General features: G+C 40.4%; 1 protein-coding gene across 4 annotated transcripts in view; it reads left to right on the forward strand.

Annotated features, from left to right (window-relative positions):
* The window catches only part of SF3B1 (splicing factor 3b subunit 1), a 38748-nt gene extending 12736 nt beyond the window's left edge, over positions 1-26012 (forward strand). The window contains exons 5-25 of one of the 4 annotated variants that reach the window (XM_018576144.1): positions 1963-2042; positions 2133-2315; positions 4030-4267; positions 4495-4707; positions 5533-5654; positions 7309-7506; positions 10065-10166; positions 10602-10781; positions 11622-11708; positions 13159-13429; positions 14274-14419; positions 14911-15057; positions 15311-15436; positions 15531-15752; positions 18056-18238; positions 18330-18441; positions 18514-18634; positions 20415-20546; positions 22075-22347; positions 23415-23631; positions 25617-26012. In XM_018576144.1, the coding sequence (XP_018431646.1) occupies positions 1963-2042; positions 2133-2315; positions 4030-4267; positions 4495-4707; positions 5533-5654; positions 7309-7506; positions 10065-10166; positions 10602-10781; positions 11622-11708; positions 13159-13429; positions 14274-14419; positions 14911-15057; positions 15311-15436; positions 15531-15752; positions 18056-18238; positions 18330-18441; positions 18514-18634; positions 20415-20546; positions 22075-22347; positions 23415-23631; positions 25617-25775 (3512 nt within the window). In that variant the 3' untranslated portion in view covers positions 25776-26012. Of the gene's footprint in view, positions 1-1616; positions 2043-2132; positions 2316-4029; positions 4268-4494; positions 4708-5532; positions 5655-7308; positions 7507-10064; positions 10167-10601; positions 10782-11621; positions 11709-13158; positions 13430-14273; positions 14420-14910; positions 15058-15310; positions 15437-15530; positions 15753-18055; positions 18239-18329; positions 18442-18513; positions 18635-20414; positions 20547-22074; positions 22348-23414; positions 23632-25616 lie in introns of those variants that run through there. The other 3 variants (XM_018576145.1, XM_018576147.1, XM_018576146.1) reach the window with 3 other exon arrangements.

Genomic DNA, 26012 nt, shown 5'->3' on the forward strand with positions numbered 1-26012 from the left:
TAAGCCATACCTGGTGAGCTACAAGTTAGTTGCCGTAGTCTGTGGCTACACAATTTTTACTGCAGGTCATTTGCTTTAAAACCTGCATGTACTAGTAATGGGTTTGGTGTATTGTATAATGTAAATGATAAACAATGCTTGTCAGACTTCACAGGCCCATACTAACTGTCCTTAATTTTTTTCCTACAGCAGTACTGCTAAATACAAGTCCTGTCTGCATTCTTAAGGGTGCAGTGCAACACATCCTGTGTAGCTAATGGTGAAAAAAGTAATCCAAAGGAAGTCCTATCTTATCTAGTGTCCGCTTGACACTGCAGATTGGGCGTGGTCTCCAACATCTTTCTGTTTTTTTTTTCCTAAGTTTTCTATTGGTGTGTGCATGTTCACGGTATGGAGATTGTCAAAGGCACCCTTCATCCCCCTCCCACCCCTCCCCCCCCTAAAAAAAAAAACCCTGTGCATTTTTTCTTTTAATGAAAACGGAAAAAAATAATTGACTCATTGAATTATAAGGTTCACATAGTTATGGCAATAGCTATAGCCCTAAATTAATAATTTACAGTCTGGTGTAGTTGCTGTTAAAAGGAATAAAGATATAATTAACTCCGAGATGAATGCACTTTCATAAAGGTGCTGTTACCTCAAGGTCAGTCTTTGCTTAAAGGGCCGGTCCACCCAAATAACTGATTATTTCGTTTTGAGTTGGTTCTGGCATGGTTTGACCACTCCATTGGCTTGTTTAAGGTCTTGAGAACCTTGCAGATGTCCCCTTCTAAGCCTCCCCACATCTACTATGGCCGTAAAGTAACACACAGAACTGCAGTGTTACAAGGTATTTTCTGCATTCTCCATGCTGTTACTACAGATAATCTAGCAGGGGGCAAGTGACACCATTGCTCAGTAAAAATACCAACGATGAATATAGTATTTTGTGAGGAGAAGAATGTGGGTCCATGAAGGCACGTAACAAGTGGGAGTGTAATCAAGGCTTCTCGGAGTCCAGTCAAAATTCAGTAATCAGCAATTTGCCAGTATGTTGAACACGAGAAGGGATATAGGCTGATTTTGCTTTTCATCTTTCAAATGCAATGTTTGAATAAAAGTTGAATTTTAGTGCCAGAGTGTTGCAGTTGGTCACCTCTGCTCACTGGAAAAAAAAATTTGTTTTGGGTGGACTGATTGATGCTTAGCAAAATATACTGCATATACTATATTTTTTTAAAGCAACGCTATGCTGTTAATGAGAAAGTGGGTTCTTGTCTAGACCATTAAGCTTGGCCTTATTTTTCTTAATATTTTTGCACTAAGTCTGCCTCTAACGAAACGTGGACCTGTCGTTCAGACCTTATTATATAGCTATGCACAGCAAGAATAAGTAACTGGTCAGCTTTTAAAATGTTTCAGATTGCTTTCTTATATGATACTGCCCAGTTTCTCTAGCCAGATTAACTCATTCTCATTTTCTTAGATTCATAGTATTAGAAACTCAAGCCTAAAATATTGTGAAGCCATTATTGGGTATAGTATATACTGGTGCTTTTAACAACTTTACCCAGGTAATGTTTTGAGTATACATTTTCCAAAGTGTTACTAATGGTAAAGAGATGATTTTCTAGGCTTCTATTCTGCTGCTTGAAGTCAGAACTGCTGATGGAGACAAAGGAATGAAAGTGTACGTATTATGGAACAGTGACAACGGAACTCACCACTTCTGAAGACACTTCAATGCTTTGCCATTTTTCGTTTAATCAGCATTTGATGTTTGCTGTAAAACTGTAGTTTGTATTTTTATATCGGTTACATATGACAATAAAATTCATTAATGTAAGAAATGTAACCTTTAAAATTTTAGTTGATTATTATAAATTGAATATGCCTAGTATTTTGCTAGAGAGGGTTTAACAAATATTAATTTAAAGCAGACATTTGCAATTTACTTGTTCTTGTTGTTTATTTCTGTAGGAGGCAAGACTCCAGATCCAAAAACAAATGCACGAACATACACAGATGTTATGAAAGAGAAGCAGTTAAGAAAGGAACAGGTCAGTTGATATATGCTTACCTGAATTCATTTATCAAATCCTAGAACCATGAAACTAACCTTTTTTTGTGTCCTTTTTTTTTCTTCTTAGTATGAAATCCATCAGCAGATAGCAGAAAAGGCAAAATCTGGTGATTTAAAGGTAGTCAATGGATCCTCTGCTTCAGCATCATCACAGCCATCTTCAAAGCGTAAAAGAAGATGGGATCAAACAGCTGACCAAACTCCAGGGTCTACACCTAAGAAGATTTCAAGCTGGGACCAAGCCGAGGTCGTTGTACTTTATCTAGTTACTTTTGTGTGTAAGATAAAAAAGTTCAGTAGTGAATCATTTTGGTTTCATTACTTGATTTTGTGGGTGCAGTTTGCACTTTAGTTAGATGGCCACTCGTCTGCTTGTCTGTGACGAGAGGACGGTGGAGCCCGACAAAAAGATTCATAAAAAAAATGAAGCATAACATTAATTTTTTTTAAACATTTTTTTTAAGTCCCCACCCCCCACATACACACGCATATATGCGTCAGGTGCGCCTACGTGCCGCACATGTTGCATATCGCCGCAAACGTCTGAGAGAGCAATCATTTTAGAGCCATTAAGGCCGGGTTCACACCTGGGCGTTTTACAGCGCTGATCAACGTGCTGTAAAACGCCCAGTAAGTGAAATCCCATTATTTCTTATGGGCATGGTTCTCACTTGGGCGTATTTCAGCGTGTCGGAACGTGCTGAAAAACGCCCTATGCCCAAAGAAGTACAGGAGCTTCTTTGGAGCGTATTTCCGCGCGTATCAATTAGAATACAGCCGGATATCCCTTGTAAACGCGAGTGATGCGTTTTGTGGGCTGCAAATCACGGTTAAAACATGCACCCCAAAACGCGCGTCATACACACATATTTCGAACACCTAGGTGGGAACCCAGCCTAAAGGATAACTATGAGGTGAGTGCTTTTCACTCACCTCATAGTTCTAGCCGACCTGTGACCATGAGACTGTCACAGGTCGGCTCAGTAGATCGGGAAGTCAGCAAACGCATACCGGCGTTCGCTCACTTTTCGATCCTGTCACGGCACAGAGCCGTGACAGGGGAGGGGCTGGATTCCCCCCTCCGCCAGCGCTGACTGGTGGAAAGGGTGGGGGAGGGGGCAGGTACAGCTGGCTCTGCCTCTAGATAGGCAGAGCCAGCTGTCACTCACGCAGCTGGGTGGATCCAGACATAATTGTCGGGATCCTCTTCTGCTGCGGCGTCTCAGTATACAGCGAGCTGCAGCTTGCGGTATACTGAGCCTAGGGTGATGGGAGGACGCTAATTTGTGTCCTCCCGTTACCCTAAGGAGAACTATGGGGAAAATCCCTAACCCCATAGTTCTCCTTTTAATCACCGATAACACTAATGTGCCTCCCGTTACCCTTAGGAGAACTAAGGGGGAAATCCCTAAACCCATTGTTCTCCTTTTAATCACCGATAACACTAAACTGATGAACAGTAAAAGCGTTTTAATCGTCGCCTATGGGCTTTTTTTTATTTTATTTTGCGGGTGCGGGCAATTTTAAGGCTTGACATGTTTGGTGTCTATTTACCCGACTTGACCCCGACTTTTATGTTTTACTAAAAATATGGGTAAGAATAGTTTTATAAAATAATGTAGGGAAACTTTTTTTTTTTTTTTTACATTTATGGTACTTTTTAAATTATATAGTAAAAAAAAAAACAACTACATTTTAACATAAATTGCAAGGCTATAGTCCGGTCATGCTGACTGGTGACATTTTTGACTGACTGGTGAGACACTATCAAATTTTTCAAGCCCTGTAGATGGCTGAACAAGAGTAGTCTGTTCCATGCATCTGTCCTTTCCTGTGATTTTATAATTGCACCCTTCACTGCCCCCCACCCCCTCACAAATATACTACAGATATAAAGTTCTAATCACACATGTTGTCTTGGTTGGCTAGTAAGCTTTGTTAACAAACATTTCTGTTTCTTCAAGACTCCTGGACACACACCTTCATTAAGATGGGATGAGACCCCTGGTCGATCAAAGGGAAATGACACCCCTGGGGCTACTCCAGGCTCAAAGATCTGGGATCCTACTCCCAGCCATACACCTTCTGGAGCAGCTACACCAGGTCGTGGTGATACCCCAGGCCATGCAACTCCAGGGCATGGAGGTGCAACTTCCAGTGCACGTAAAAACAGATGGGATGAAACTCCGAAAACAGAACGGGGTAAGCCTTGCATTACCAAGTATTTCCGTTTGTTGCTGATATCCTTGGTCTGCTTTCATAGCTGTTGTTGCAGATATGCTTTTTTCCATGTTTTGGGGATTTTTAGTGAGTCCAAGTACCTAGAATGTTGGGTTCCTTCGTGTGTGTGTCTAGACATTGCTTGTGAATTGGCAAATAAGCTTTCCTGGATCCATTTTAATCTTTTTTTTTTTTTTTCTTATCTTTAGATATTCCTGGTCATGGAAGTGGGTGGGCTGAGACTCCACGTACAGATCGTGGTGGAGAATCAATTGGTGAAACCCCAACTCCTGGGGCAAGTAAAAGAAAGTCTCGTTGGGATGAAACTCCAGCTAGTCAGATGGGTGGTAGTACTCCGGTACTGACACCAGGGAAAACTCCAATTGGAACCCCTGCTATGAATATGGCTACTCCTACTCCAGGTAAGGAACACCTGATATGTCCTTTTTTTCCAATTTATTGTCTGCATGAAATCTTATTGGAGTTGTCCTTCGCATTTATTGGAGTGAAAGGCCATTACAAATACCAGCAAAATCTTCAGATACGTTTTCAGAAGCATTGTATAAGATCTACCATGTAGTACACTTGTGGTTAGTGCAACTGCTGCTTGTGACAAAACTAAGTTGTTATAAGTTTACAAAAAATGCTTTGTTTTTTGCTGAATGCTCTGCTTTTACAAGGAGAAAGTCAATGTAGCAGTGGGGCAGGCTTGCGATGATCGCAAGTACGATCTGCCTGTCCAAGATGGGCAGATTGTACATTTTTTTTAAATTATTTTACAACCCTCGCAAGACAAAAGTCTTGCGAGGGTTGTTTAGTGTATGGCCACCTTTAGTCTGCTAATCACAATTGAGAACAATGTCAATCAGTACAGGTAGTTGAAACTTTGAGAGGAATAAATACTTTTTTTTTCCCCCCAAGCTCCAAAGTATCTTTTTGCCATTGATGTGGAGGGGGGAAAATCTACATTTTCTAGGTGGTAGATCATAGGGGGTAAAAATAGGAGCTTCCTTTTTTAATTCAAAAAGGGCTTTCCCTGCCCGTGCCAGATATGTTTGTGAAGAAAGTAAATTACAAAGCTACATCTGAGAAATTCCCTAAAATAAGCATATGTCATCCTTATATATGAATTACTGTCAAATTAAATGGTCCGAGGATGTGTATGTACATTTGCTGGTTAGATTTGTTTAATTTTCTAAGAACCTTGTTTTAGCTTTTTAATGGTTCTAATAATCTATATGTTTTAGGACACATTATGAGTATGACTCCTGAACAACTTCAAGCATGGCGTTGGGAGCGAGAAATTGATGAAAGAAATCGCCCACTTTCTGATGATGAGTTGGATGCCATGTTTCCAGAGGGATATAAGGTAATGTGTTTTATATATTTATATATACAGTTGTGCTCAAAAGTTTGCATACCATTGGTAATCTACAGTGGTACCTCGGTTCACAAACTTAATTCATTTTAATTCATTAATTTTAATTCGTTTTGGTCGCGAACTGATTTGGTCGGGAAACAAATCAAACTGATCGGACAGTGATTTCAACTAGAGGAAGCCATGACCATGTGTCAGAGCAGGGAAAATGGCTGCGGTTGTGTTAGTCACCCGTAGTGGAGTTTGTGAACGGAAGCAAAATTTTGCCGATCTTCCTGTTTGCGAACCGAGTTGTTCGCAAACAGAAGCGTTCATGAACCGAGGTACCACTGTACTTTCTGATAACATGCTGCATTCATCTTGCTATCAATTTTCACAAGATTTCCCCGTGCCTTTATGCTTCACAGTGGGGATGGTATTCTTGTTATAAACCTTGGTGGCCCCTCTCCAAACATAGCGTTTACGGTTGTGGCCATAAAGCTCTATTTTGGTCTTGTCACTCCAAATTTCAGTGTGCCAGAAACTGTGAGGCGTGTCAAGGTTTTGTCGGGCATATTGTAACCAGGATTTTTTTGTGGCATTGGGGGCAGTAAAGTCTTTTTTGCAACTCGAACACGCAGCTCATTTTTGTTTATGCATCGTCGTATTAAGCTCCTTGAAACAATCATGCCACAATTTAAAAAGCCACAGAAGTTGGAAATTAACCTTTTTATTGCCATTTTAACCTGTGTATCTGTAACAAGGTCAAACATTCCAGGGTGTGTAAACTTTTGATCAGGGCCATTTGGGTGATTTCTGTTATTTTAAAAAGGAGCCAAACCATGTGATAATAAAAGGGTTAATATAATCACTATCCGTAAGTTGTTTTTTTTGTTTTTTTTTGCATGATCAGACATGTTTTCAATATCCATGCCAAAATGTCACTATTTCTGCCAGGGTATGCAAACTTTTCAGCACAACTGTATGATTTAAAAAAAACAAAACATTTGGGTGCTTATTTCTATTAAATTTTTGTATATTCTTAAAAGATAATTTAGTGACTATTTACATAGCTAAAAACCAGTAAATCTATTTCCTTCTCATCCACTGAGGTGCACCAGAATTCCGATACTGTTGGGTCATACTGTCACTGACTGGAGGAATGGACACATTAAAAACAGTTAACATTTTAAGATGTTCCCTTGCAAATATTCACTTTTTCGGTTTCCGTCCAGTTTAAAGGCTGATTCATGAAAATTGGAGGAAAACATTAGAACAAAACTCAGTTGTTGTCCAAAGTGACCAGTCAAGATTCTTTACTTTTCTGTAAAATGAAACTGTAACCTGTCCTCTCCAATTAGGTGCCTTTTCTGTTATTTGGGTTTAAGCCTCTAATGTTTCACATTTAAAATGAAAAGTCCCCCTCTACCAATCTCCGCTGGTAGTGTTGCACTTATGCCTAAATATCTCTACAGGTTTTATCAGTCTGAAGCTGTCCAGTCTGGAATTGTAGTGGTGGGCCCAGATGGAGCTATCTATTGGGTGCATTTAGGTTTGATTCAGAAGTATTCTACCATTCCAGGTTGTTTCTGTCATTTGCTTGAGACTGTCTTGATTTTGAAGGACCCAGAAAATCCTAATTTTGAATGTTATATATTTTTTGCAGGTTCTCCCCCCACCAGCGGGATATGTCCCAATACGTACCCCAGCACGTAAACTGACAGCAACTCCAACACCTTTGGGTGGCTTAACTGGTTTTCATATGCCTGCTGAAGACAAGACAATGAAAAATGTCAGTGATCAGCCATCGGGAAATCTTCCTTTCCTTAAACCAGATGATATTCAGTACTTTGATAAACTGTTGGTAAGTGATGACGATTATTATTATTTAAAAAAAAACACATTTTAACCTGTTACCTGACCGTTGTATGATGGAAACAGTCAAAACTAAAGTTTTCATCCAATGTATTAAAAAAATAAAAGCTGAAACGCTTTTCGCTGGAGGATTCTGTATCTGGCTTCATCCTGCAGTATATCATTTCTGAACACGGTTTCTGGCTGCTGTAGTGGAAATATACTTCCAAGAACTTTTGAAAAGTTGCTTTGCATTTCATAAATGTACAGTTCTAGCCACGTGGTGCACTAAATCTTCCTATTTCTACATTCGTAGTGTCTTGCAATTTCACAAGTGATCTCCTGCATTTTTTTTCTCAACATCTACTGCAGTTGTCTCTAGGGATACACCAAAATTATTATTTTTTTTTTCCTTTTACTGCCGCGGCTCTATGGAAATATCAGGGGTCTAACCAGACCCCTGATATTTCACTTTTAAAATAGAAAAAGACACAGCCCTCAATCTCTTTTTCTGCACCCCCTGTTATGAATGAACAGGAACTGAGTGTTCCTGTTCATTCATACATTGTGGTTATAGTGTAAGTTACTATGTCCACAATCATGAATGAACAGGAAGTGATGAAAGATGACTTCCCATTCAGTCTTCACTAGAACAGGGTAAGCACACTATGTCCAGTGATTTACAATAACTTCAACAATCAGCTGATCGGTGAGTATAACGATTTCCATCCGGACAGATCAGTGCTCTCCTCCAGTCACTGTTCTCCATCCTGACACACGAGGTGGGGGCGGGAGGACAGCTCTGCCTCTTGTAAGATGACAGCTGTCACAGCCAAGCATCGCTCTCCATTCTGATACAGGAGGCGGAGCTGGAGTTTGTGGGAGGGCTCCCTCTCTTGTAAGATGACGCTGTCACCGCTCAGCATCCTGACGGCTTCTCTCCTCCACACTAGGCACCAGTAGGGGCACAGACCGATGCCCAGTGGGGAGAAGAGAAGCTAGAGATGCATAAAAGTTTTGACCATCATGGTACTTTTGGTAATTTGCCACTCTGCCTTTACCTGGCATGATCAACGTTGCATCCACCCTCATTTCTGCTGTCCCCCATTAGCACATCTGTCATGAACACCCACCTTAGTGCATCCCACTCTGACCGTGGTCCCCTCGCTCTATACCTTCAGTCATGTTCATTTCCTTTCTCCCCATCATTCATGAACAGTCCCTGCTTTGCTTTTTTTTATGGTACGCTGCTTCTCTCCCCCCTCAGGAGCAACCTGCTACAGCTCCCTGTCCGCAAACCATGTAATCTTCCTCACTGCCCTCAATCAGCTTTGACCAGCCCTCCTTGTGCTAGGCTGTTAGAGTTCTGCATCCAACACCCCCAGTCCAATGTTAGCCTCCCGTTGCCTCCTATTTCTTACCTCAAATCCGGCCTAAATTTAGGCTTTTCTGGTTTTGACCTATTTAAGGGGACTAAGTACAGTGAACTCTCCATTATCCGGCATCCATGGGGATTGGTAGATTCCGGATAAATGTAGTTTTTGGTTGCCTGAGAGTTACTATTAAAAATAGGTCTTACTAATGCCGTACCCCATTCTATACCATATCATAACATGAACTCTGTATTGACTTCATATTAATATTAAAATGCCGATATCAAAAGCAAATGAAGACAAATGGACATTTCCAGGATAATGCAGCAAAACAGTGTAAACGGAGTACACAGGATTTTTTTTCTGGTTAGTTGAATACCGGATAACAGAGTTTACTGTGGTTGCTTCTATAGTTGTGCAATAGTACAGAAGGATGTTTTCAAATCAAGTATGCTTTTACCATTGACATTTGACAGGTAAACTGCTGTCTGTTCTGTAATACACTTGTAATACACCTTGTAACCCAACACCCATCTTGTGTGGGTTGCATTGCATTGTATCTTACAAGAGCATTGTGTTTTACTTATGCTGAAGATTTCAATAAAAGGAGAACTATGGGGTTAAGGTTTTTCTCCATAGTTCTGAGGGTAACGGGAGGACACAAACTAGCGTCCTCCAGTCATCCTAGGATCAGAATACCGCGAGCTGTAGCTCGCGGTATACTAAGACGCCGCAGCTGAAGCGGATCCCGACAATTATGTCTGGATCCACCCAGCTGCGTGACTGATAGCTGGCTCTGCCTATCTAGAGGCAGAGCCAGCTGTACCCTCCCCCGTCCGTTTCGCCAGTCAACGCTGGTGGAGCGGGGAGGGGGAAATCCAGTCCCTCCCCTGTCACGGCAGAGAGCCGTGACAGGATCGAGAGGTGAGCGAACGCCGGTATGTGTTCGCTCAACTCCCGATCTACTGAGCAGACTTGTGACAGTCTCATTGTCACAGGTCGGCTAGAACTATGAGGTGAGTGAAAAGCACTCACCTCATAGTTCTCCTTTTTAAGTAGATTGTCTTCTCCATTGTCTTTTAAATAATAAAAAAGAGTAACATTAGCATAATCCTCAGTAGAAATATACTGATATGTAATGCATGCAGGCTGAAGGTGGTATCTGATTTTTATTTTAATGTTTTCCTATTTCTAGGTTGATGTGGATGAATCCACTCTTAGTCCAGAAGAGCAGAAGGAAAGAAAAATAATGAAACTACTGCTGAAAATTAAGAATGGTACACCTCCAATGAGAAAGGTGTGTGTATATATAGCTGTTGTGTTGTCATGCCCTTTCATGTCAAATATAACTATGGTTTATAGTATGACTGGTTCTGTGAGTCAGTTACCCATTTCATTATTGTTTAGACAATTGGGTCAGATATTATTTAGACCATTATGAAAGTTTGGGCAAATTATGGAGAATTGGAAGCATTGCAGTGCAAGCATTGTCATCACCAGATTGACTTTTCTATGCAATAGAAATAATTTGTAGATTTTAGATAATTCTTTGTAATGCTTTTGCCATATTCATTTTAGCTTGATATGCGATTTAGGTTTCAGTAATTTGGTGTTCAATTTGTATGTAATGTGGTTTTGTTACATGTGTTTAAAAATGTATTCACACTAAGGGAGTATTGAATGTTGAGTTTCTTTTTTCTGGAGCTAATCTTTTTCCCATTTCTGTTTTTAGGCAGCTCTGCGCCAGATTACAGATAAAGCGCGTGAGTTTGGAGCTGGACCTTTGTTCAATCAGATATTACCATTGCTGATGTCTCCAACACTTGAAGACCAGGAACGACATTTACTTGTTAAAGTTATTGATAGGATCTTGTACAAACTTGATGATTTGGTTCGACCGTATGTACACAAGGTATGCAAAATGTTTTATTGATTGTAACATATCCTGATAACACTGCAACATTATGTCTGGGATTTAACATTTTTATATTCTGTGCTATCCTTGCCTATTTCTATACTTTTGACCCAGGTGACCAAAAAATTGTCATAGGGGTGTAATGGTCATAGTTTGCCTGTAGTTTCCCCATGACCACCAAATATAAATGGGTGGCTTCATTCACCTGTAAGGTGGAGAGATTAGTTTTATAGAATTTAATTTTTTTGGAGTCCTGTGAATGTTACACGTGTATGCTCTTGCAGGTGCCTGCTGCAAACTTTTTGGAGCAGTTTGAAATGCAGAATCAATCCTCTTAACAGCACCCAGAAGGAAAAACCTTTTTCTCTCCCGTTCATTGAAGGACACAGGGAACAGATCGGAGATCCTGTACTGTAGGGTAATATCGCCACCTGCAGGAGAAGGACGCTAGGCACAAAACTAAAGACCAATCACAGCCTAGGGGCGGCCCCTGCTGGTGGCCAAAACCCCCCACCTGCTGACAAGTCTCCAGTTTTTTGCCTAGCGTCAGGAGTAAGGAGCTAAGAATTTTTTTCGGGTATTCTTACCTGCTTCTTCCTGATTTTTTGAGTAGTTCTCAGTTGTAAATGCCACCATCATATGGAACCGTCAAGCTGGACTTTTCTTGAAAATAATTCATTAACAACTGTGAGAGCTGTAGATAGTCCTTTTCGAAGAGCAGTTTAACATAAGTTGGCCTAAAAACGTTCATTAAATGATGCATTTAGCTTTACTGAAATATTGTTACATTAGTCATTTTTGATACTCTTATCTAAACCTTTTGATTTTGGTTTTCAGATTCTTGTGGTTATTGAACCCTTGCTGATTGATGAAGACTATTATGCCAGAGTAGAAGGTAGAGAAATTATCTCTAACTTGGCTAAGGTGAGTGTTTACATTTTGTATATTTTAAGAATCATTTTGTTGACGCTCACGTTCTAAAACTTAAGTCAAATGTGTGAAAATGTCATTTTCTTTTTAATATCCAATTGTTTTCAGATCTAACTGAACAGTTTCCTTCTTTCTAACAATATTACAAGTTTCTTAAGCTGACCATACTGCTGTAGCCAGTGGCAGATCTTGTACCACCTTGAGATCTCCCTGTCTAGGGCAGGCTTCAAAACTGGGGAAGGTGACGGTGTCTCTGGGAAGGTCCTCTCTTTCAACCCTCATTTACGTTTGTTTACTCGCACTCCCTTACAGCTCCTTGCTCCTCTGCAGCTGCCAAGAATACTTGGCGTTTCCAGGTATGGAAACTTATTCAAGCAGCCCCCCTGATGGTGCCTGGACCTAGCAGTCGAATGCTAGGCCCCTGCACTGCCACATGAATGGTGCACTGACCTTACCTCTCTCCCCGGCTCGCTGACGCATAAAGCTGCATTGGAGCAATACGTTGTGAGGGACCATAGGTAAGGTAAGTATAAAGTGGTCAGGGAATACTCTTACTAGTGACACTGTCATCTTGCCTGCATGGAAAGATGGCAGTGTTTCTTAAAAGGCCAGTTTACACCAAGCATAATTTTTAGATTTGTGTGGTTGCTGCTGTTCTGCATCTTAAATTTATATTCTTATCGCCTTGGTCTCCAGTGCCAATCAGAAAAACGTGTCTTTTTTTTCTTCTTTTCTCTGATGGAGTAAAAGATATATAGTTGAAAACTCCAACTGCCAAAGTGCACCGCCTTTTTAATGCCTTTTGTGGGGATGGTTTGGGTAAAAACCTTTTACAGGGGAAATCTTACTGCTAATATCGGAGTAATACCAAAATAATTTAGTTAAAGCAGCCCACTAAAGTACACCGAAAATTGTAATTAAGTGCAGTTCACCTTTACATTAATCGGCATGATATGGTTATTGTAGTGGAGAACAATTTTTTTTGGTGACTTAATACTAGTTTAATTGCATCTTGTGTGGTTTTTGAGTGAGTTTTGTTAACATAAACCTGAGCTAGTGCAGACACTTTTTGATGCTGATATCTGATATGTTCAGCATGGACTTAGCAGGCTTTTCTAACGGCAGCAGCTAATTCCTTCACAATCCTAGAAAATCAACATCAGAACATTCACTTTTAAAACCTCTGCTGAATGTCGCTTGCAGGGTCCCATCAAACCTCAGCTCAGAAACCGCACAAATGCTTGTCTTGCAATTTTAAGCAAAGCATTTTGGGAGTATTTAAAGTCCTAACCAAATGCATGCCATTGGCAATCCGGTCCCTAGACCTACAATGGTTTGCTTTTCTAAATGTAGTAAAATTTACATTTGTACATTCATTTATGAGAACAAATAGAAAATATTCCAAACTGAATTCTAAACACCCTGCCGCCTTTTTCCCCTTCAGGCTGCTGGTTTAGCCACTATGATTTCCACAATGAGACCAGATATTGACAACATGGATGAATATGTCCGTAACACAACAGCCAGAGCTTTTGCGGTGGTTGCTTCTGCACTTGGCATTCCGTCCTTGCTCCCTTTCTTGAAAGCTGTTTGTAAGAGCAAAAAGTCATGGCAGGCCCGCCACACTGGTATTAAGATTGTGCAGCAGATTGCTATACTGATGGGTTGTGCTATCTTACCGCACTTAAGAAGCTTGGTTGAAATCATTGAACATGGTAAGTTTTTTATTTCCTATCTTGACTACTACATTTACCTCAATGTTCTATGGCTACTATTTTACATAAAGTTTATTGCAATTTTCCTTTTAAACAGCCAAATGTTGCACCTAGAATTTACCTTTTTGAGTATAATTTCTGCCTGCCCACTCCCTACATTTTGGGAATTAAGTGAGATGTCTAAATCGGCTGTGCTGTCTCTTTAGATAACCCATAGTGCTTTGGAAACCTTTTGATATGTATTGGATGTAACATTCAGATTGAATACATTATAAAAAAACAAACCTGGATGTATCTGTTCAAGAACATTTACACAGGGCACCAAGAATTATAATTGATCTGACACCATTATAGTTTCCTTTAAAGATTACTTAAGCTGTAGGAATCCTAAATACTAATTTGTTGTATAAAGCATTTTTACAGTTTCCATAAATGAATATGCTTCTTTGGGCTATTGGGGTTATATTACGTTTAAAATCAACCAGGCTCGCATGCAGTCTTTACCAAGTGTGTAAGTAAATGCTTCCATCTATGCGGATAGCAAAAACATTTGTAGAGCTGCTGCGTTTAATTTTGGCTGTTCTCAGGTGACATTCACTTAATTTGCAAAGCTCATAAATCCTTGCCTCCCGAATGCAGGTATGAGCATTTTTCGCTGAAAATGTTCTAAATTCTACCTGTATGTATACAAAGGACAGATAATTCACTTGGCAGAAAAATCTGATATTGCTGAGTGATCATAAAATACATTGGTTCCTTTCAGATGAGGCTCTATATCCTTCTTTTTTTTTTTTTTTTTCCGTCCAGTGTGTGAATTAATGGTATCTTGTGTTCATGCTGTTAGGATTGGTTGATGAACAGCAGAAAGTTCGTACCATCAGTGCTCTGGCTATAGCTGCTTTAGCTGAAGCAGCCACACCTTACGGTATTGAGTCTTTTGATTCTGTGCTAAAACCTCTCTGGAAGGGTATCAGACAGCACAGAGGAAAGGTATGTAGAATTCCTTTATTTTTATTTTTTCTGTCAGCCTAGGTTTTTGAATAGGGTGGTATAAAAAAATTGTGGTATATGTAAGGTTACTATAACCTACATTTTAAAATAAAATATTGTATATGAAACTGACATATATTTAATTTCTGCTAGCGGAGCTGTTGTTAAACAAGCTTTTAAATGCTTTACTGAAAATGTAAAGTAAAGATATAATGTAAATAATAGGGTGCAAAAATAAGTTTAGAAATAAAATATAGTTGACCCATCAGACTATAGAGTTATCAAATTATGTTCTGTTCTTAAAGCTTGCATCTAATCTGGGGATTATACAACACAGAATGATATGTAAATATGTAACATTGCTACTCTGGCAAGTTTGTAATTGATGTGGAGAAAAAGGGTTGAATAACTCCTGCCAATGGACACTTCTGTATGATACATAAATGTGGTGCTTTTATTAAGTGGTATATATTTCTTTTGTATTTTACCAGGGTCTGGCTGCGTTCTTGAAAGCCATTGGCTACCTTATACCTCTCATGGATGCTGAATATGCAAACTACTATACCAGAGAAGTGATGTTGATTTTAATCCGAGAGTTTCAGTCTCCTGATGAAGAAATGAAAAAGATTGTTTTAAAGGTCATTTCCTTTTTGGTTTTATTGATTTAAGCATTTTATTGATTTGCTTATGTAGCATTTGCTTGTATTTGATATTCACGTCGGTACAGATACATTTGTGTGTTCAAATACTATTATTCAGCAGGACAATAACACTTTCACCAGTCCCTTCTAGTACAGTTTGTCACCTGTTAACATGCTTCTAAATTATAGTAGTTTTTTGTGTATATGTCTTTATGAAATATTATTTTACAATGTATGAACATTTTTGCAGGTGGTGAAGCAGTGTTGTGGTACTGATGGTGTGGAAGCAAATTACATAAAGACAGAAATTCTTCCCCCATTTTTCAAACACTTCTGGCAGCATAGAATGGCTTTGGACAGAAGAAACTATAGACAGGTACACAATATCTACTTTTTTTATTTAATTTTGCCACTTATATGTATACTATGGTTCAGTTGTCCTCTTTATTAATCAATTTTCTTGTGTGCAGTTGGTGGACACTACAGTTGAGCTTGCAAATAAAGTGGGAGCTGCAGAAATTATATCTAGAATTGTGGATGACCTAAAGGATGAAGCTGAGCAATACAGAAAAATGGTCATGGAAACCATTGAGAAAATAATGGGCAACCTTGGAGCTGCTGACATTGACCACAAGCTTGAGGAACAGTTGATTGATGGCATCCTTTATGCTTTTCAGGAGCAGACCACAGAGGTATAGTGTGTGTGTGTGTGTGTGTGTGTGTGTGTGTGTGTGTGTTCAAAGTGGGCGGCACCTAGTTGGGGAATTCCATTATGCTGGGAGTTGGTAGCCCTGTGGATTAAAGTTTACAATTTGGTGATCAGCAGTGTGCGGCTTTTTCCTCGGTTCTGATAAATGTTACTGCTAAATTTACATGCCCAGGAACAGACTGGCGATATGTATGCTGTTAGCTTGCTGACATATCTCCTTTCTTGTTTCGTGCTGTTGCAAGGGTTATTGGGGACAACTTAGTGACACTAAACTCCAGGAGTTAAACCTCAGAAATGTATTCAAGTACCTTAATTAAAGGAGAATTATGAGGTGAGTGTTTTTCACTCGGCCACATAATCTGAGCCGACCTGTGACAATGAAACTGTCACAGGTCGGCTCAGTAGATCGGGAAGTGTGCGAACACATACCGGCGCTCGCTCACTTCTCGATCCTGTCACCGCTGGGAGCCGTGACAGGGGAGTGACTGGATTCTCCCCTCCCCTGTCCGATCCTGTCACCGCTGATTGCCCGAACGGGAGGGGGAGGGTACAGCTGGCTCTAGACAGACATAATTGTCGGGATCCGTTTCAGCTGCGGCATCTCCGTATATCGTGAGCTGTAGCTCGCGGTATACTGAGCTTTGGGTAACGGGAGGACGCTAGTTTGTGTCCTACCGTTTACCCTTCGGAGAACTATGGGGAAAAGCCCTAACCCCATAGTTCTCCTTTAACAAAAATGTATCTCATTTGTACATGGCTGAAAATCCTCAAATCATCTCTGAATTCATGCTGACACTGTCCTTCCTTCTGGAGAGGGGTTTCTTTTGTTCCCCATGGACCCTGTGTAACACACACAGGGTCCATGGGGAACAAAAGAAACCCCTCTCCACCGCTCCAAGCTCACTCCCGTGATGGACTACAATCTCGCATTTAGCTTACTATTTTGTATTGAGATTGTAGTCCATCACGGGAGTGAGTTTGGAGCGGTGGCTACTTAACACACACAGGGACCATAGGGAACAAAAGTAGCCATCCTCCAGAAGGAAGGACAGTGTCAGCATGAATTCAGAGATGATTTGAGGATCTACAGCCGAGTGATACACAAATAAAATACATTTTTTGTTAATAGTTAAGGTACTTTCATTTTTAAGATTTCATTCCTGAGTTTAGTGTCACTTTAAGTAATATGCCAGTTTTGGTATTCATAACTAGGTTTTAGATGTTAGTAGAGTTATAACAATGAAGCTAAAGCTATGCTCTGTAGTTTTGCATGCTGTCACTTATTTTCTACTAGCCAAGATGGATCCTGTTTACTGTTTATTATTTTATAGGATTGATTAAATGTTAGCAGCCATATCCTATACATAGTCCTCCCCTCCCCCCACATTTAAGGCTATGTTCACACCATGTCTGGACAAGATCTGCAAATGTAGTGCATTTTTACAGCGTTCAGGTGATTGTGTGTGTGTTTTTTTTTTTTGCTCAAAATAGGCTTTCAGGTGCAGTCCAGTGCCTTTGCATGCGTTTTTGATGCGTTCCATACCAGAGAAAATTTAGACCAGCAGTATTTTTTTTTTTCTTTTTGTCTGGACCGTAATGGACCACTAGTATGAACAGAGTCCAGAAATACCATAGGAATACATTGGGATGCTTTTTTTTGGTCTGGGAATAAACTGTTCTGGTCTGGACATGGTGTGAACAAGCCCTAAGTGTACTAGAGCTACATTAAGGTTCCAGTCACACCATATCCAGTGCGTTCCGGTATCAATGAAGCCTGAAACGCACTGGATCTCATAGATCAAGCCGGGCCCTCCGTTCCAGTGCAGAGCGATTTGAAAAAACGCTGCATGCACAATTTTTTTCCAATCACACTGCACCGAAACGGAGGGCATTCCTGTACCTCGTGTTCTGGTGCAGGCGATCGCACTTTGGGCAGAGGGGGGCCTGTCTGTGGTCCCATTGACATGAATGGCACAGACATGCCTCAGAACGCTGCCTAGCTTAATCTATGCGATCCAGTGTGTTCCGGGCTGGATATGGTGTGACTGGGCCCTAAAATGTAGCTGTGCAGGCATGGGAAGAATTTGAAAATGGTTATGTGATGCCTGGCACAATAGTAATGTTATACAATTAATGTAAAAACATCCTCTCGGCTTTTAGTTTCATGTACCACGTATTGGCAAAGTGTTTGCTGAATTGCTTATATGTCTAGGTCCATTGAGTGTGTGTTTGTGACCGAGGCTATAATGTGCGCATCTTGTGACTCTTAACATTTTTGATTTCTAGGATTCAGTCATGTTGAACGGTTTTGGTACAGTTGTGAATGCTCTTGGAAAAAGAGTGAAACCATACCTTCCCCAGATTTGTGGTACTGTGTTGTGGCGTTTAAACAACAAATCTGCTAAAGTAAGACAACAGGCTGCTGATTTAATATCTCGCACTGCAGTTGTCATGAAAACATGTCAAGAGGTGAGTAACTTATGTTTTCCCTTTTAGTAGCATTACTTAAATGACATTTGATTGTTTTATTTTCTAACTTTTACATTTATTCTGGTTATAGGAAAAACTAATGGGACATTTGGGTGTTGTGTTGTATGAATATCTTGGAGAGGAGTATCCTGAAGTATTGGGAAGCATTTTAGGAGCCCTAAAGGCAATAGTCAACGTTATTGGTAATTCTTGTTCTTGTTAATTTTTCCCGTTCTCTTTCAAAAGCAGTGGTTTAATTCTGTGTCTCTTCATAGGTATGCATAAAATGACTCCTCCAATCAAGGATTTGCTTCCAAGACTTACACCTATTTTGAAAAATAGGCATGAGAAAGTACAGGAGAACTGCATTGACCTGGTTGGGCGTATAGCTGATAGGTAAAAAAAAAATTCTTAATCTTTTCTAATTGGAATATTAGTATACCCAGGTGACATAGAAAGCTGTTCACCCGGGCAGATTCAGAAACGATTGGATAATATGCAAGAATTAGTTGATTAGATACTGGCCACAGCTGTGAGGACCCTCATATAATCTTTCTCTCTAGGAAATCCCCCAGTTTTTGCTAGTGTCAGGTGATGGATACTTCCCTTCTCCTGGGTGAGACGTGGTGTTGCCTTATTCCTGTGCATTTGAGTTTCTCTTCTATGAACTCCTTTGGCTGCGTCCACCCACTGCGGCTACCTCACAGCTTCTGGAACGGCACCCAACAGCAGCAGCTGTGGGAACTGTACCTGGACCCTGCTGAACTGAAGATGTGGGGTCAGCCTGTAATGTAGCTCCCGGTCACTGAATACTGCGTGGTGCTATACTGGTTCAGGGTAGTGGCATGTCCGCAGTGGTGTGACCCCATCCCTGATGACGTCTTCCTCTGAAATGAGTGAAGTTGAGGTGCTAGTGGAGTTGTCCAATCCCCCCCTCTATTGTGGCTGATTGTGCATTGACTTGCTGGCTGACTCCTTTACCACACATGCCTTAGTGGAGGATGCACTTTTTAGAGATTGGCAACATCTTGAAAAAAAAGGCACATGTCTTGGTGTTTGGCATGAACGATGTCTACCTTCCCTTCTCGCCAACAGTTTTTCTGCGCTTTAGTCAGAAAGACTTGTCAAAATTCCTTAAAAGAGATCTCACTACTGCTTGTGGCTGATCCCTTGATTATCAAATTAATGGAGTGAATGGCTAGTTAGGAAACTGGTTAATTGTGAAATCTGCATGAGAAGCATTTGATCCACATGGCTTTCAAAGGATGTCTCTTTGGATCGATTCTTGATACTATTATCAAGGACACTACTAGTGATAAGCACCCTATCTTCCTCAGCAGAAGAAGCCTAAGGAACAGACTGCAGTCTTCTCCCTCGTTATCTGCATAGAGACTTTCCTTTCATTTCTCCACTCCCGCAAAGCTCTTAGTGTCTTAATTCAAGCCCAAAAATTCCAAATAGAATCTACTAGGTCTTTCATCGCTTCCCTTAACCAGGGATACTTCATGGCTTCTGTGGACATCAAGGAGGTGTACCTGCATATTCCCATCTTCCCAGTGGATCAATGTTTTCTAGGTTTTGCTGTGGGACCCCTACCTTACCAGATTGTTGCCCCTGCCCTTGGGCCTTTTGTCTGCACCTAGGGTGTTGCCTCCAAGGTGCTGGTCCACTAAGTAGCTCTATTGCTCTCTTATGGCTTCTCCTTTGTTAGCTACTTGGATGACCTCCTATTCAGGAAACAGTCAGCATGGGTGCTGGCAGGCAATGTAACCCTAGCTGTCCAGATGTTTGAGCAGTATAGATGGATCTTGAAGATTCAGAAATCTGCAAAGGAACAGACTCTTCATTTGGAGAATCTGGGTCTAGTTCTTGATGCAGCTTAGGCCAGAGTGTTCCTTCATCCGATACTCCCGAGTATACAGCCGAGTGATACACAATTACGATAGTTTTGTTAAGGTACTTGATTGTATTTTAAAGATTTAACTCCTGAGTTTAGTGTCACTTTCACAAGGAAATTCTCTCCTAACATCTCTGCAAAAGCTGTAGTAGATACTGCATACCAGCTGTGGAATTACATTGTATATTTTGGGTGTTTGATTCAAATACTTGTTTGTTTTATATTGTTCTTTTTGGTAGTTTCTTGAAAATATGACAAACTTTCATTTTTGTTTTCCAGGGGAGCAGAATATGTTTCAGCAAGAGAGTGGATGAGGATTTGTTTTGAACTTTTAGAACTGCTAAAGGCTCATAAAAAAGCAATCAGGAGAGCCACTGTGAACACATTTGGCTACATTGCTAAAGCTATTGGGTAATGTATTTGTTTTTAGTTTATGAATATTTTATTTCTGTTGGAATTGTGTGTGTGTGTGTGTGTTGAAAGGTAGATAAATCATAGTATTCATGAACAATTTGTGCTACACTCTTCGTGTGAACAAAAGTATAACAGTTTGTGTGGCATGAGTCCTGTAACTCATCAGCTTTAGTGTACTTATCTCAGCGAGGTCCAAGACTTGCAGTTCTTTGCTGAAGTTTCTAGTTTTCCCTAATAATTTCCCAGCAGATACTTGCTTGTGCCCTTGTAAGGTACCCGGGCCATTCAACTAGCTTATTCAGGGCATAGGTATAGAGGCTCCTAGGTATGAAGAAAAATAAACCTACATGTGTACACACGTTGACAAACCATGTTCAATAGAAAATTAGGTTAACTTTGGCAGGAGCATGTTTCTGCATTATAACTAATTTTACTTCCAAGGTAACTGCATATAAAACTTCAAATGGCAAAAAACAAATTTTTAGCCGTAATCTGTCATGTAAAACAGACATGTCTTTCACAGCTGCCGTGGGGAACACCGCTTCTGTTTGAAATATGGAACTGCAAGGCGCGTGTGTGTGTGTGTGTAATGCATTGCGGTAACTCAGTGGATAAGTGTGAATGGGCCATAAAATAGTAATTAAAAAAAAAAAATCAGTCTTGCATGTAATTAAAATGATGGCCTCCATTACTCAAGTTTTTAAATAAGGGAGATTGTTTGGATTTTAGAGGTAGGTGAGCACTTTGATTTACATGTGGGGTGAATCATAAAATGGTACAATTTTTTTTTTTTTTTTTTTTTTAAATTCACTAAAATATTTGAATGCACGCTTGTCTAGTCTGTCCATTAAATAAAGGCTATCCTTTGAATCCTGAATTATGAGCTTTTCCACAGATCGTCCTGTTTCACAAATCTTGCCAGTTAGGATCCAGGTGCTTGTAATTGATGAGTCTCTGCAGATTGTCTGTCTAATGCTGGGCACACACCTTGCAACCATCGCAAGACTTTTGTCTTGCGATGGTTGTAAGGTACTTAAAAAAAAACGTACGATCTACCTATCTTGGACAGGCAGATTGTACTTGCGATGGTCGCAAGCTGCGCCCCCCCGAGGAGCGGGCTTCCGATGATCGCAATGCCGAACGGGCAGTGTGCGCTTGCGCACACCGGCCCGTCCGGCTTTTATCTTACGAACATGCTACACACCAGCCGAACATCGTACGATGCTCGGTGGGTTTTCGAACGTGTTCGTAAGTTAAAAGTCGTGCGACCTTACAGTAGTAGAGGTCGCACGGCTTCCACACACCTTTCGATAATCGCGCGATTTCCCACGATTATCGTAAGGTGTGTGGGCACCCTAAGGCTGCATTCTCATATTGAGCTCAACTTTGTCATTTTGCTTTAAATGCAAATATATGAACTCTTTGCCACTTGGATGTGGAAACTTTACACTGCACACATGTAAATGTTTATATATTATAATGCATATGTACTTATGTCTTTTGTGTGGTTTTCTTTTTCTTTTAGACCTCATGATGTGCTTGCTACACTGCTTAATAACTTAAAAGTACAAGAAAGGCAAAACCGAGTGTGTACCACCGTTGCAATCGCTATTGTTGCAGAAACCTGTTCACCTTTTACAGTTCTACCAGCGCTAATGAATGAATATAGAGTTCCAGAACTTAATGTTCAGAACGGTGTATTAAAGTCTTTGTCTTTCCTTTTCGAGTATATTGGAGAAATGGGAAAAGACTATATCTATGCTGTAACACCTCTGCTTGAAGATGCTTTGATGGATAGGTAAATTTATTTTATTTTCTTGTCCCAAGTAAATATTTATGCATATTATGTGTTTTTTTTGTTTTTTTTCTGTTTTTGTTTTCACATGAAATACCCTGTTTCCCCCGAAAATAAGACCTACCCCGAAATTAAGACCTAGTACCATTTTTGGGAATTACTAAAATATAAGACCTACCCCGAAAATAAGACCTAGTTGTGACCATTCCTAGGGCCGGTGGTGGCATAAGGGGGAAATTGAAGAGCCGCGGGAGAGAATCAGCGGTGACAACGAAGCCAGCGCTAGAGGAAGCGAGGCGGCAGCGCAGGGAGCAGAGCCGCATAAGCCGATGCTTCCTCTATCGCGCCGACTCCTGTCACAGGCGAAGTGATACCAAATGCACTCCGCCTGTGAGGAATCTATAGTAAACGTATGGCACCCCTGATTGCCCTGATCACCCTATTCTTAACTTTGCCATTTTGGATTATTTAATTTGGAATTGCATTAACAAAAAACAAAAAAAGACCTCCCCCAAAAATAAGACCTAGTGTTTTTTTTGAGCCCAAAAAATAAGACAGTGTATATTTATATATAAGACAAAAATATAAGACGGGTATCTTTTTACATTGATGCCATTGATGGTGCATGTTCTTGGACTGGACACCTGCACCATATGTAAGGTTTACGAATTATGTTTGAATATTGTAAAATTACTTTGTACATGCTGTAATTTCCACTTACCGTTCGCAAAGTGCACAGCGGTTCTGTAAATGTTATCATTAAATAAACTGGGTCCTATGGATTCAAAATAATTTTGGATGCTATTAATGCCGTGTAAAGCACTTTGCACATGCTGGTATTTACAGCAAGAGGGACTTAAAATGAGAATCTGAATTCGGTAATGAAACCTTAAAAAGTTAGACCATTACTGAATTGTACATGGTTCAAAAGAACATTTGTAAAGTAACTACCAATGATTGAATCCCAGGGAAGCTCTACCAATATTATATTTCCTTCACTAAACTAAAGCATGTAAAAGATGAATTTTTTAAAGTTTTTTTTTATTTTTTCTTATATTTTTTTTTTACAGAGATCTTGTTCACAGACAGACAGCTAGTGCTGTTGTTCAGCACATGTCCCTTGGAGTTTATGGTTTTGGTTGTGAAGATTCTTTAAATCACCTTTTAAATTATGTATGGCCCAATGTGTTTGAGACATCTCCTCATGTAATCCAAGCAGTGATGGGAGCCCTTGAAGGCCTTAGGGTTGCTATTGGGCCATGCCGAATGCTGCAATATTGCCTACAGGTATGTCCAGAGGTGTTTGTTTTTTCCTGGTGCCTCTTTGGGTTTTGGGGGTAAAATTAAATAACTTTACTGATGCGCGTCCACTCACTGCAAATTCCACGATGTTTACAACCCCATCCCCAAATGTAGGTTAAAAAGGTGTATGTGTCTTATCTTTTATAACATTTTTTTAACTTTCCTGTCGGAGGCTCTGGGCAAATATTAGGGGACTAAACACAAACCCTGATATTTCCTTTAGAATATAAAAAGAGATCGAGGACAGAGTCCGCAATCTTTTTCTGCAGCCCCTGTTATAACGGAACAGGAATCCTTTATACTGAGTTTCTGTTAATTCATAACGTGTGGAGTATGTTTACTCCTCCTACTGTGACAGCGGACAGCTATCTCCACCCCCACACCACTCCATTCTGCTCTGAAACAGCGCAGTGTCCAACTGTCAGAGGAGGCCAAGTTGTGTGGGCTCTCCTCCCACAGCGCCCTGGCCACTCACAGCACACTCCTCTCACACCGTTCGGCCTCATCTGACCATTTCTCTCCTCCCTGCTGGATGCTGCTGTGTTTCAAAGCGGACACAGAGCAGCACCCAGTGGGCAGGAGAGAAACTAGGCATGCGCCGCAATTTTGGACGAAATATGGTACTTTCGCCATTTCAGCGGTCAAAATTTCGGTGCATCCCTAATATATAAATTGAAATACTGAACTATGTAATGTAACTTGTGATAGTTTGGCTTTTGAAACCAACCAACCGAATCTCTGGACTGTATTACATGCAATTTAGCACTATTAATAGAGATATGCTCCTAAGTGGTTTTGACAGGCTTCACTGCAGTTTACCAATCCTTCAGTTTGAGTCTGATCCACTAGCTGCATAAAGCTGAAAGAAATTCACATGCTAGATTACCTATACCAGTGATTACCTGTACTAGCCGGTACAATAAGGCAAATTTGCCACGTCAGATGTGTTGACCAATTGGTCAGTGTGAAAATTGACCTTTCACATTTATGTAAAACCCAGACTTTAAACCTACCACTTGGCTACGTTAACACAATGTGAAAAAAATAGCAGACTAACGCATAATAGTGATTACAGCGCCACGGTCTCGGTGATCACACAGAGCAGACGAAGAACAGACTTTCTTTGTCTGCTCTATGGTGAGCTCTTAAGCTGTGGTCACGGGTCCCCCAGAGGAGCGGGGGCCCCCAAAAACGGGGGTGGGGGGGCCGGTGCTCGATTTTGATACAAGTGATCTGATTAGATCACTTGTATTAAACGGTTGGCGGCTCCCACTGTAAGTTTTAGCTCTGCTTGTCAGGAGCAGGGCTGAATGTACAAAAAAACTACTCACCCGGCGCCCGAAACTGCATGTGTCGGGCGAGAGGCATTCGCTCCATAAGACGCACAGACATTTTTGCCCCCCTTTGAAAAAGTGCGTCTTATGGAGCGAAAAATACAGTAAATACTCCAGTGTTTAAATCATGGTTGCTTTTGTGAAATGCCGGGGCAAGTAGCCCATCTGCCAGTGCGTTACCAACTCGGTAAGCCTTGTCCAACTAGCACTTGAACTGATATACATGAATAATCTAGTAGAAACTGCTGCCATCTTTATTGCCAGCTCAGTAAGCCCAACATTGGAACTAAACAGTGGCACTTACCATACAGCTCAGAGCATAGCTGTGCTACTGCTATGTATTTTCATTGGGACTGGTGTTTTTTTACTTCATCTTGTGATTCTTTGTTTTTAACATTGTTATAGCTATTATGTGTAATTTTTTGTGGAAATGGGTTAGTCACTTAACGCTAGATTATCCTTTCCCTTTGTTATTAGACAAAACAAATTTGAAGGGTTACTAACCTCCCAACTGTGTATAATTGGGCTGGCTGTACAAAAATAATGTTGGGCAAGAGCTTATCCTGACCTGTAACATAAACGGGTTGTTCTTAAGAGCAAGTTAACTCATTTTATTTTTTTTTTGTTTTTTTTAAGGGTCTCTTCCATCCTGCCAGAAAAGTCAGAGATGTTTACTGGAAAATATACAACTCTATATACATTGGATCACAAGATGCTTTGATTGCCCATTATCCCCGTATCTATAATGATGAGAAGAATACTTACATTCGTTACGAGCTTGACTACATCTTATAAAATGCTCTTCGTTTTTTTCTTTTTCTGTTGTCTTTTGTAATGTTCTTGCTGGCTAGTATAAATGCTCATGAAAATGTTCTGTAGCATGTTTTTAGGCAGGGATGCTTAAGGCATAGCTTTTACAAGTAGATGTGGCCAAAAGAAGCTGGAATTGCTTAATATATGAACCAGGTCTGTTTTAGACATTCCTAGTTTTACAGTACATACCTGAGGAAATAAAAGTTTTTATGTGTAAAT

Source organism: Nanorana parkeri, unplaced genomic scaffold, assembly GCF_000935625.1.
Source record: "Nanorana parkeri isolate BGI_ZX_2015 unplaced genomic scaffold, ASM93562v1 scaffold57, whole genome shotgun sequence".
NCBI classification, from domain to species: Eukaryota; Metazoa; Chordata; class Amphibia; order Anura; family Dicroglossidae; genus Nanorana; species Nanorana parkeri.